The 13058-nt window shown below is 35.9% G+C and overlaps 1 protein-coding gene across 1 annotated transcript in view; it reads left to right on the top strand.

Moving 5' to 3' along the window:
• Nucleotides 1-13058, top strand: part of ADGRL3 (adhesion G protein-coupled receptor L3) — a 792227-nt gene that overhangs the window by 509016 nt on the left and 270153 nt on the right. The window contains exons 7-8 of the mRNA XM_032849431.1: nt 5540-5554; nt 7718-8518. Of these exons, the coding sequence (XP_032705322.1) occupies nt 5540-5554; nt 7718-8518 (816 nt within the window). The remainder of the gene's footprint in view (nt 1-5539; nt 5555-7717; nt 8519-13058) is intronic.

Raw genomic sequence — 13058 nt, 5'->3', positions numbered from 1 at the left:
GAACCGGTTTTTTTTATTATTATTATTTTATCTTCTCTGGAGAGATGCTCTGTATCACTAGTCTCAGGATTAATAGCACTGAAGAATATGGCATCCAGGCTCATTCTTTGAAAATACTGTAGTGCAGTTCATCATTGCATGGAGGCATAAGAAATATTAATTGAGCTTTTTCTATGTGCTGAGCACTGGAGATGCAATAATGAATAAGATCAAAACTTGTATTTGAATTCCAACTCTACCACTCACTAACCAAAAGAGCAATGCTTCTTTGTACCTATTTCATCACTTGAAAAGACAAGGAGAATATCTACTTCATAAGGTTGCGGTGAGATGATTAAGTTAGATTGTATGCAAAAGTTCAGTGCACTTTGTAGCACACCGTACATGCTTAACGCATGCCTAGTGACTGTTCATTCTTGTAACAGAGTGGCTGCCTTCAGGAAGATTCCATTTGTGTTTTTTGTCTCTCTAAAGTACACTGGATTTGTTGACAGAAAGGAAGTGGACAGCAAGAATGCAACAGTTTCACTGAGTTTGCATGTTGTAAGAGCCGGTGTATGTTAGATAAATGACAGACTCTACCAGTATTGTGCTTGGTCAAATCCCTTAACCTTTTGGGTTTTGGTTGACTCATCTCTGGTATGGAAATAATAAATACCACATCACAGTGTTTGAAGAATTAAATCGAGTGATTCATGTGAAAACATTTTGTTAAGTTACAAAGTGCTATACAAGTGACATTATTATTGTAAACTTTTGATTATCCACTTATAGATGGCTATTTTTATGGATGATACACCAGCAAATTTTCATCCAAGACTGATTTTTTACTGCTTAATTAGTTTGCCTTTTTGTTGTCTCCTTCACCGCCCAGCTGGCTAGTGACAAGTGTGGTCCAAATGTATTTTAATAGTCCAAGCCAGATGTAACCAAGAAAATAATACTCTTCAAAATACTATCAAATTTCAATGATAAAAATAGCTATTTATACATTATTTAATGTTCTATAACCATCTTGTGTTCCCTGTGCTTTTTATTTATATTTCAGAGGCATCATTGGGTTATATAACATGGAAAATGTATGGTATGACTTACAGTTTAAAAGAAAAGAAAATTTAAGCTACATTAGAATTCGACACAATTTTATAGTTCTTAGTTATGACAATTTAGTTCTAACAGTTTTTAGCACACAACAATTTTATTTCTCTGTAATTTGCAACGTAATTTGGAAGAGCTTGGCAATGCATGCATACGCTCTCTCATCCATACCTTTTCTAATTAAAAAATGCAATTCAAAAGTGCTGCATATGGTACAGATATGGATAGAACTAATAACATCTTATTTTTCTAAACAATAATATGGCTGTTGGCTATATATTATATCTCTTTTATGAACTGTTGGGAAATGAAGGGAAATTTTACCAGTCTTTTTTTTTTTTTCTGTTTCTGCCTTTTATACAGAATAAAATTACCCTTAGTTTGAATTTGTCATTTACTCTAACCACAGGATATAGCTTATGACATTAAGTTTGACAAAGGACAACAATGAAATCACTTTAAGGAAATATATAAACGTATTTGCAGAGGCTGAATGGACAATAAAAATAGTTCGGGGATTAAAAGTGAAGAGCGAAAAAGAGAGTAACTAGTTCCAGAGAGAATTGGAAATGAACAATGACAGCTATAATGCCAGAATTCAGGATATTGGACCAGATCAAAAGACAGGAGTACTGAAGAAGGCTGAGCACAGATGTCATCGTACTATTCATTTATTTATGATCTCATTACAGAGAGGAGAAAAGGGAGTATTTTTGGTCTGTGTTTTTAGATGATTGCAGACTGTTTTATAGCAACACTTTCTTCTTGCCAATATAATCCTCAAGACTATCCATACAGTTTTTCTTATTTTCCTTTTTTTCCCTCCAGTTTTATACTTAATAGGGTGGAGTTACATACGGCTCATAAATTGTACTTTCTACCACATCCATTAAAATATACAAAGACATTGTACAGAAATATCATGTATGTATGACTGTGTAGAGCAAATCCAGATTCCCTTCACCATCTTTTCTTTTTGCTACATGCTTAAAATAGTAATCACCTCGAGTTGGATTATGTATTAATTCAGGAGCTGTTCACTGAGTATTTATTATGTGCTGGGCACTATGAGGTTATGAAGCATTTAGTGGCAATGGTGTTAACTTGTATCCATACAATTTGTTTGTGTGAGTATTTTTTTTTCCCCCAGGGGAAAGAAGCTTCTAGAATCAGAATTAGATGATGACAGTGACTGGCTAATCCTAAATATTACTAAGCTTTTCAGTGACAAATTATGTTTGCCTTGCCAGTTTTTGTTACAGGAATATGATTTGTGTGTGCTTGTTTCCACTTAAATTATAGGATTGTTTTATTTGAGTCTTGAAAATAGCAAATAAATGATAAATGAGCTACAGCCAGTCATGACATAGGCAAGAACATAATAATTTTCTCCATAGTGAAACTGCCTAATAAATCTTAATTTTGAATAACCTACAAGTAAGAGAAGCAAACTTTACTTACGCTATGACTGATGCCAGTTTATCTCAAATTAGACCAAGACCAGAGAATTAAAAGTAAAATCTTACCTAATGATGATTGAGAAAACGGATGGAAAAGTTCTTTTAAAAAACAATATCGATTAAATAGTAAGATGATATTTACAGAATAATAAATATCATTATCAATGTTTTGTATCACATATCCCGTCTTCCTCATTGTTTGTTGAAGAAATACGAGTCCCCAAGAAGTTAGGATAACTGTGCTTTAGAATAAGACAATGAAGGGCGCCTGGGTGGCTCAGTGGGTTAAGCCTCTGCCTTCAGCTCAGGTCATGATCTCAGGGTCCTGGGATCGAGCCCCGCATCAGGCTCCTCTGCTCAGCGGGGAGCCTACTTCTCTCTCTCTCTCTGCCAGCCTGTCTACCTGTGATCTCTCTCTGTCAAATAAATAAATAAAATCTTAAAAAAAAAAAAAAAGGAATAAGACAATGAGTATTATGTGAAATAAAACTTAAGTGGTGTGTGTATACACTTTATGCTTCAGAATATAAGGGGCGCCTGGGTAGTTCAGTTAAGCATCTACCTTCGGCTCAGGTCATGACCCCAGGGCCCTGGGATCAAGCCCTGGTTCAGGGTCCCCAGTCAGCAGAAAGCCTGCTTCTTCCTTTCCCTCTCTCTCTTCCTGCCACTTCTCCTGCTTGTGCTTTCTCTCTCTCTCTCTCTCTCTCTCTCTCTGTCAAACAAATAAATAAATAATTAAAAAAAAAAAAAGAGTACAAATCCTCTGCGTACAATTCTCAAAAGTATATATATTTAGAAGTATTTCAAGGAACAAAATTAGTTCTATCTATATTTTTATAGTCTAGTTGTGAAAAATGTCAGCTTCCCTATGACTTCCCACTCTCAATCTCCACTTTCACTGTAATGTGACTGGAGTCCAATCTTTTGAGACCATTGATTAAATATATATATTTTAAAGATTTTATTTATTTATTTGACAGATCTCAAGTAGGCAGAGAGGCAGGCGCGGGGTGGGGTGAGTGGGGGGGTGGAGGGGATGGGGAGGAGGCAGGCTCCCTGCTGAGCAGAGAGCCCGATGCGGGGCTCGATTCCAGGATCCTGGGATCATGACCTGAGCTGAAGGCAGAGGCTTTAACCCATTGAGCCACCAAGACACCCCAATTAAATAATTTCTTAAGGTTGTTTCTTCTGCTTCCTTTAGTTGTCAGTCTGAACTCAGACTGTGGGTATTCAGATCGTGAGTATTCTAGTCACAAAATGAAGTGCACCTCCTAAGTAAAGCATTTAACTGACCTGTAATGAGGCATATAATCCAGTGAATACGGCAGTCGCTCGATAAAGACTGAAAAAGATGATCGATTACAATAGTATAAACAGAGTTGTTAAGAATCCTAGAAATACTATTAAAATAAGATTTGTATATTAATGAGATGAGACATCTTTAAAAAAATAACCCATTTGCAACTTCTTGAGCATAACTTCTTTTTTTTTTCAGATTTATTTATTTTAGAGAGAGAGAGAGATTGAGTGAGAGGGAGGGGCAGTGGGAGAGCGAGAGAATCTCAAGCAGACTTCCCACTGAGCATGGAGCCTGAGGACATGGGCCTCAGGAAGCTGGGATCATGACCCAAGCTGAAATCAAGAGTCGGAGGCTCAACTGACTGAGCTCCCCCCGCCCCGCCCCAGCGCCCCAAGCATAACATCTGATGTAGGCTAGTTTGATCTTCGAACACATGTAATACTGGGCTTTCAAAAAGTCAGTGGAGAAAAATGAGTGTGATTTGACAACAGAGGACGCAAGAGCTTAGATCAAAGCACCAAAAAATCTCACCCAAATATAATTACCAAAACAGTCTTCCTCCCTTATTTTGAAACTTCCCTAGAATTTTATTTATTGTGCAGTAATATTTCAGTTCATCTATTCCATTGAATTTTTTTTAGATTTATATCAACTACAATATGTAATTATTAAGTTTGTGTTATGAACCCATTTTCCCCAGCTCTTCCCCTTGTTTTTTGTTGGTCCCTGTTCATTTTTATGATTTAGGCAAATTGTCTCTGATGAGACAAATGCTTGTAAGAGAAACAAGATGCTGCTTGGTGAGATACATGGATATGTTACAATTTCCCAGAATTTTTCCTGACTTGTATTAATCAGTACCTTAAAAATAAAAATGGGATCTAATTTGAGACATGCATAGCCATAACACGGCTGAGGATTTCAATTTATTCTTACAAAGGTATGTTGACTCTGTTAAGAATTTCAGAAAAGGCCAGAATAGGTGATTCATTATTTATATCAACCTTCTGATAACAGATTTTTCTGAAAGATATTTTTCCACAATATCAGATATTGGAAAGTGGGAGGGAGAGAAGTTTCTTCTATAAAGATTCTGAATCCATTTACTTAGGATGAGAGCATTTCCTGTTAATGTGTGGCCTCATGAGGTTTATTTCCCATTAAGACTGACATGGAAAATCTTGGGCTTAGGAAAAGAGTTCAGAGTAATTTCTTCTGAATCCTTGAGATGGGTAAAAATCAAGACTATTACGTTAAATAGTGTTATAAACTATAATATTTTATAAATGAGACTAGTCAAGCTATTTGAAAGCTTTATGTGTATAATTACCTTCCTAACTTTTGAAGGAAATATTGGTGTTCTTATTATGAATATTGTATGTCCTATGCCTATAGTTCGAAATTGTATGTTTTTTTTCAGTCTTAGCTTGAATAACTTTTGCCTTATGTTTTCTAAGTCTGTACTGTGTTTTTAAGTTTATAATATGATTGCTTTTTTAAAAAAAATAATTTTACTAGGGGCATGTTTAAGAAAAAAAACCTATGTTCAAAAAGCAAGTATGAGTGAAATAAATGATTTACTTTCAGTTTGGAAGAGGTGAATAAAAAGTGCTTGGCCAATACCGTACCATTAATCTATTCTCTTTTCTCCTTTCTCTCTGTACTTCTCTCTCTCCAATAGAAGTGGAACAAAAAGGTAATTAAATACCTTTCATAAATTATATACTATTTATAGGCTAAGTTATTTAACAGTTTAACATTTAGTTAAAATAATTTTGTATTAATTCTTATCTATTTTATGAAAATTTATTTACTACTTCTGCTGCTCAACTTCACTTTAATCTGTTGTGATGACCAGTTTATCCTAAAACAGTTTAATCATGTAAAATTTTCAACCGTGCATTTTCTTCCTCTTTACTTTTAAATAAGTAGTTAGAAAATCCAGTAAATGGTGGTGGATATGACTGCTTTAAATTTGCTTTTATTTCTATACTAGATAATTTTCCATAGCTCTGGTGTGGTCTCCCCGTTTTATTAATTCTTAACTGTTGGGGGAAAAGGGGAGACAGTTTTCTGAAATACCTTCTAATAAATTACTTTAGTAATGATGGGCTCATTATTAACCAACTTAAAGTTTATATGCAATTTTGACAACAATGCCTCTCCATTCTTTATAATTATAGGCATCGTATTAGAAATTCTTCTAATCATCAATTTTATTATTGAGTACAAATTGATGAAAGCCCTCTATCCTTGCTATGGAAGATTTTGGTGGTCAGCTTGGCCCTTGAACTTTTCATTTCTACAAAAGTAAAACTTCGGACATTTTAATAGTGCACTCTCCTTTTTAATAACCTGCACATCCTAGCTGAGTTTTATCTTAGCTCATTTTCCATTGGATCTAGGCTTATAGTTGCAGTTAAAGAGCTAATGACTAATATTAAGAGAATAATACTTTAATCATTAAAATATGGTTCAACATCCGAATTCCTTATGATTTCTTAATTTCTCCACCCAGTACCCTTCTAATCATTTCAAATATAACATTGGACTGCATGATTATTTTTCAGTGTATTTGCTTGGCAAAAATACTAGAGCAGTGTTTCCCATAGCAGGTTCAACAGAACACTACACTTTAAACAGGCTCTGTAGAAAAGGTTCCATGATTAAATTAGATTGTGAAATTTGTTCATCTTCCTCACTCCTGCCTGGGAGATTCACCGATATGCCAAAGCTATTAGAATCTCTGCCACAATTCTATTTAATATACTATTTCTTAAACACGGCTGAGGATCCCTATTTTCTTTCTGTGTAACATCTAGTTATACCACTTGAAACAGGTGCTGCAAGGACCACTCTTTGGGAAACATTGCTTTATAGCCCCTGCATTACACGCCGGCCAGGGCTGCTTACCACTATTCATTCACACAGTGTGCTACTGAATCATACTGAAAATGAAGTGAATCAGATAATTCCTGCCCATTTTCAATCTGAAGTACGAGCAGCAAAATATTGTAGCAAGTAATCTTGTTTTTTAATGTTCTTCTCATGTAACAGTAAAAGGTACATGTTTTTAAGTTCCAATACTACTGTATTTAACAGGACATTTTTAACTGATTAAAATCTAGATCTTGGGTTCTTTTCTCTGTAACCTTTCACCTTTCTTCTTTCCTTATTCCTTCTTTCCTTTCTTTTTCTTCCTTTCTCTTTTTCCTCCCAGTATCCATCCATCAACCATTTTTAATTGCGTGGGTTGCATGCTCCGTGTGTGCTATAGTAGCTTTAAGAGGTTTTCTGGTTTTGTTTTATTTTTTTGCTAGAAGATTCAGTGGCCTGTATTATAGGGCTTTTCTTTTCCTTTATTATTATACTTAATTAGTATTGGATTTCTATTTATGTCTTAATGATAAGTTATTGAGGGGCTAACATCAGAGTGAAAACAATATATTTATTTAATTTCAAATAAGATACATAAAATATTGTGTAAGAACATTTGTATTTATTTTATGTCTGTAGAATACAGAGACATACATCACACCTGTATAGTATGTACTATATATAGTATCATATAGTATCACATGTTTACAAAGGTAAAATATAGTATCACATGTTTACAAAGGTAAAAATCAAAGGAAAACACAAGTACTCCTAGAGAGGCCACATTTTTCAGCAAATGAAATCAAAATGATTTTGAGCAAAAGTCAGAATTAATATGTGTACTCAGAAGAACGCAACGAAAGAATTAAGTGGTGGCGGGTATATCTTGTTCGAGTTACATTCCATTTGATGAAAAAGAAAAATCTCTAACAAAATTTTAAAATTAATATGTTTATTATTTTAACTCTTTCCCTTTCAACAGTTTTTCTTTGTCCTGGACTACTGAAAGGAGTATACCAGAGTGAGCACTTGTTTGAATCCGACCACCAATCTGGGGCGTGGTGCAAAGACCCTCTGCAGGCTTCTGACAAGATTTATTATATGCCCTGGACGCCCTACAGAACCGACACCCTCACTGAGTACTCCTCCAAGGACGACTTCATCGCCGGAAGACCTACTACGACCTACAAGCTCCCTCACAGGGTGGATGGCACAGGGTTTGTAGTGTACGACGGAGCTCTGTTTTTCAACAAAGAGCGCACCAGGAACATAGTAAAGTTCGATCTGCGGACTAGGATAAAGAGCGGAGAGGCGATCATAGCAAACGCCAATTACCATGATACCTCCCCTTACCGATGGGGAGGCAAATCTGACATAGACCTGGCAGTGGATGAAAATGGGCTCTGGGTGATCTATGCAACAGAACAAAATAATGGTAAAATTGTCATCAGTCAGTTGAACCCTTACACCCTACGGATTGAAGGGACCTGGGATACTGCGTACGATAAAAGATCCGCTTCCAACGCATTTATGATCTGCGGGATTCTGTATGTGGTCAAATCTGTCTACGAGGATGATGACAATGAGGCCACAGGGAATAAGATTGACTACATTTACAACACCGACCAAAGTAAGGATAGTTTGGTGGATGTCCCCTTTCCCAACTCGTACCAGTACATAGCAGCTGTGGATTACAACCCCAGGGACAACCTTCTTTACGTATGGAATAACTATCACGTCGTGAAATATTCCTTGGATTTTGGACCTCTGGATGGTAGATCAGGTAAGTTCGGCTTTTTGATGATACTGGAGGGGGAGATGTTTGCGGTTTGTTTTTGATAACTTTTTTAATTATATGATCAGACTTCCTTTGTTGTCTTCCTTCTGGCCCGTGTAGCTGAAAACTGTTCATTATCTTTTCATGTACAAAATGTTGTCATTAAGCACTTTAAGCTATAAGAACAAAAAACGTGTAAGAAACTCTTTCTCCCGTGTGCGGCTCGTCTCCCATCTTAAGCCCTTCTCTGAAGGGCATTTTTATTATCAGCTGGTTAGTTCTTTGTGTAGTGAAGTACGCAAAACCTTTACTAAAATAGAATGCCATCCTGTCTAATTAATTGTGACATGCCCTCAGAAGTGCTCTCCACTTGGAAAAATGTCAAGGGCTACCTTGATATAATACTTCAGGACCCCTGAGGCAATATGTTCACTTTGCAGAGAGTGAATGATCATCCCTATTGGGAACCTTGTCGGTTTGAGCGTATATATGAGTATACCTAATTGAGACATACAGAAAAATGTTTGTAACCAATAAACAACAACCAAAAAATAGACCTCAATTTTATAAGAAAAAACAATGCAAAACAGTGCTTTAAGTAAACCAGAGATCATCTTTAATTCCAATTCTTTTTTAAAAAATATTTAATTTATTTATTTGAGAGAGAGAGCGAGCACAAGTAGGGGAGGGGGAGCAGAGGGAGAAGCAGACTTCCTAGCCCGACGTGGAGCTTGATTCCTAGCAACCTGGAATCATGGCCTGAGCTGAAGGCAGACTCTTAACCCACTGAGCCACCCAGGTGCCCCCCGCCTCAATTCGTTATAATTGTCTTTTTCCTCTCTAGGACATACCATTTCCTTTTAATGTTATTTACAGATAGTCATAAATTGCTTTACTATTTTAAATTTTTGTTTACATAACTGAATAGAAGTCTCTAAGTTTAGAGGTTCAATTATTTTAACTAGCAATAATGCTGTTCTTCATGATAAAGTGTAATGGAAAACTAAGATACAGGTGTTTGAATTTTGATAGTAATATAGCAATTCAGAGATTACACTGTGTGTCTCTCAGTACTCACATGTTAGTATCACTTGTTTTCTGCCCTGCTCTTACCCTACATGTACTACCATGCCGTTCTGATTCCTAACTTAGTTCATTACACACATGTCTTCTTACACAACTAGATTCTAAGTTCCAGATGGACACCAGTATAATATATGGCATATATAAAATAAAGGCTCAGTAACTTTTTGTTGAATGAATGAGGAAATAGCTTTCCACTTCTTACTCTGATAGAATGAGAAATTAGTTGGCATTTTCTCTAATCTCCAAGAGGCCTTAGTCAGAGTGTCAACAATTCTTTCCATGGCCAGCGATGCTAATATTAGGCCCAAGTATGCTACAGCATCAAGAGCTACTTCTCCTTACTAAATCTTCAAAAACTCTCCTAGCTCAAGTACAGTACCTGACTCACCACTGTACAGGTAAGCTCTTTCAATTTGATACACCCTTCAGTTGAAAACCTAAGCAAGAATTAACCATCTGGAGTATTCTGGGAAGACTTTTTTTTTTTTTTCATAACTGTGATATTCCTAAACTAAAATTTGTATTTTTTCCATGAAAACTCTGTTTATGTGTGATTCTTAGCCTCTTCTGACTTTTATTTTTTTTAATTTAGTTTTATTTTTTCAGTGTTCCAAGATTCATTGCTTATGCACCACACCCAGCGCTCCATGCAATAGTGCCCTCCTTAATACCCACCACCAGGCCCTCCCAACCCCTCACACCTCTTCTGACTTTTAAATTGCAATAGGACATAATTTCTAATTGCCTGCAGGTGACAACTCATCTTTTGTTGTTAATCGGTGAAGAAGAGAGAGTAACATGCTTCAAGTTTTATTTATTGAAAATATTATACATTATTTTTATCTCTAATAATAAATAGGTTAAGGTTAATTAGCATTCCAGGGCTTGCCTTGATGAATTGATGCAAATTCTGAGTTTGGTTTTTTGAATTATCCTGAAAGAACAAGACAATACCATGGTCCCAAGTATTTAGAGACTTAATACAAAGATATTTCCAGTAGATATTAGTAAACTTACATATGTGAATATATTTATATGACCGGTCATTGTGGACATAAGGAAAAGTACACCACTCATTTAATTTTGTGTGTTTGTTTATTTATGGAAGTTAAAATATTAAACCATCTTGCCCAAATATACTAGCATTCGTATTTGTCGAAAGGATGTTATTAAAGTGGCAAACACTGAGAAATGGGAAAGTTCAGCTTTTGAAACAAATTCCTAACTTTGCCAGGACATTCAGGTTTTCCTCCTTTAAATAACAATGAAGACCTTGTCTGCTTTGTAAAGAGTAAGATTCCATCTGTAATTTGTAAATTTGTAAATATAATCATAAGAAAAATGATCAATTTTCATGCATTAGTGCTCAGATTTAAAAGCCAGCATTTTGGTGTGGACTTCCTGCAGTTTCGAGGCAGGAAGAGTAAGTGTAGACGTAAATTTTCTGCATTGTACGTGTGGATATGAGAATTCCAATTAGCATTAATAGAGGCTGTTCATCTTATTCCTTGCAAACAGCTTCAGCTGTATGTTTTTCTTTAGTAAATTAGGTTGACATTTTTCAAAGAAATTGCCTTTAGTGAATTCTTATTATGGATCTTCTCATGTGTTAATGTACAGAAACAACTTACTATAAATATGTTAGGGTCAAAAAGGCTAATTCTGAGTCTGTAGATCTAAAGTGTGTTTGCTGTTGCCATCTGTTGGAAGCAAGCTTTTTTGCTCTGATTTTAACTGAGTTCTAATCAATGAAAACTCACACTTCTGAAGTTCTTACGCAAAGGGGTATCTGTGTCATACTTGTACTGAATATCACTTTTCGACCCATTAAAGGATCTGGGAGCTGGAAGTTAGGGGGCAAATATGTTTCTCTCGTACACGTAAAAATCCTTTGGGGAAGCGTACACACAGGTAGTATGCTGCTCTGATGTGAGCTTGGGAATCCGTAGGGCTTGGGTTTGAATCCTGCCTCCATTGCTTGGTCTTGGTTTTCTCAACTACAAAATGGAAAAAATAACCCTGATCTCCGAAAATTTTGTTAAATTTTAATGAGATGATATTTGCAGGAGGGATAGCAAATTTAACCAAATAGCTACACACCATCCCTGCAAAAGTTGTTCTCATCCACAGTTTCTAAATGAGGAACCTAAGACACCATAGTTTGTATGACTCAAATACCCCACAGCTACTGACGGGCATCCCAACTCCAGATTCATGTACCCTCCTATGGCACTCGTCACAGCAAGTGTTTACGGAGGCTGTGCCTCTCGATTCGTTCATTTGCTGGAAGTGATCTCAGTCTCCCCATATGCCAGGCCCTCTCTAGATGCTAATCTAATCTGTAGTTCTCATGATAAGATTACCGTAGATCTGTGCTCTAAAAAGTTGTGTCTGTTCTTCAACCGTGAAATCAGACGTATTTTCTCTTCTTAACAAGAGTCCATTTTAACTTTTGAAATGGTGAACTTTAAGAAGAATAACAAGGAAAACAGTGTCTCCTAAAAGTAGTTTCAGAAATCATTTAACTTCAGTCCTTTACTCTTCCCAACACCCATCTTCAAACTGCTAATTGCCCTGCCTTTGTTGGGTTGGCTCAGCTACAGGACATTGGTTTATATTCTTTTTCAAAGGAAATCTTCCTGGGAATGGTACAGTCTGTGAAACAGGTTGTTTTCAACAATAGCCGTATAAATCAATTAATATTAATATGATTTTTTTAATTTGTTTTCCAAATGTTCATTGTTAATTTTAAGTGAAGTTTCTCCTTGAAAAGTGCTTTTAATGGGCCTGCGCTTCTGGGCCAAGTTTTAAAAAGCTTAAAATTTGTTCTCATTTTTGTCTAAAAACATTTTCAGAACTGTCATCATATATTTTGCATTACATTAAATGGAAGTTTGCCAGCATTTTCTGTAGTTTTCCAGCATGAAAGTAATGGAAAATGAATCTGTATTTATGCAGCATTGCTAGTCACATAATAATTTATGTTTGCACATTGTGCAAAAACAGTTTTTAATAATATAGTTCTATCTCACATGGTAAAGCACATACCAATGCATGGAATTCACAATTTATGAAAAGCTTTTGCTCCGGAGCTAAGTGAGATTTTGATTCACATAGAAATAATCTTGTTGATATTGTTTCAGTCATTTTTGCTTACAGGTCCCTGTGCAGTGCCCAATATGTAATGGGTGCTCTTCAAGATTTGTTGGACGATTTAATACATCAAAGAATGAATTATCATATATATCAATATTCAGAATGTTATGAAAATAAGAGTATTAGTCCTAAAATTTCTTTTATGAAGATGACACATATGCCTCTCAGGTAGTCCCCGTCACGGTGGACCTCACACTCCCTACTCTGGAAGCTTTAGGATTCATGCCAGCTGTTTCCCACCCCCAACCCCTACATCCAGCTTCTTCTCCTCTTCACTCAGATTGTAAAGAGCTTCGGTAACTTT

This window comes from Lontra canadensis, unplaced genomic scaffold, assembly GCF_010015895.1.
Source record: "Lontra canadensis isolate GAN:19392208 unplaced genomic scaffold, GSC_riverotter_1.0 scaffold1, whole genome shotgun sequence".
NCBI lineage: Eukaryota > Metazoa > Chordata > Mammalia > Carnivora > Mustelidae > Lontra > Lontra canadensis.
This window is presented reverse-complemented; position numbering and strand designations above follow the sequence as displayed.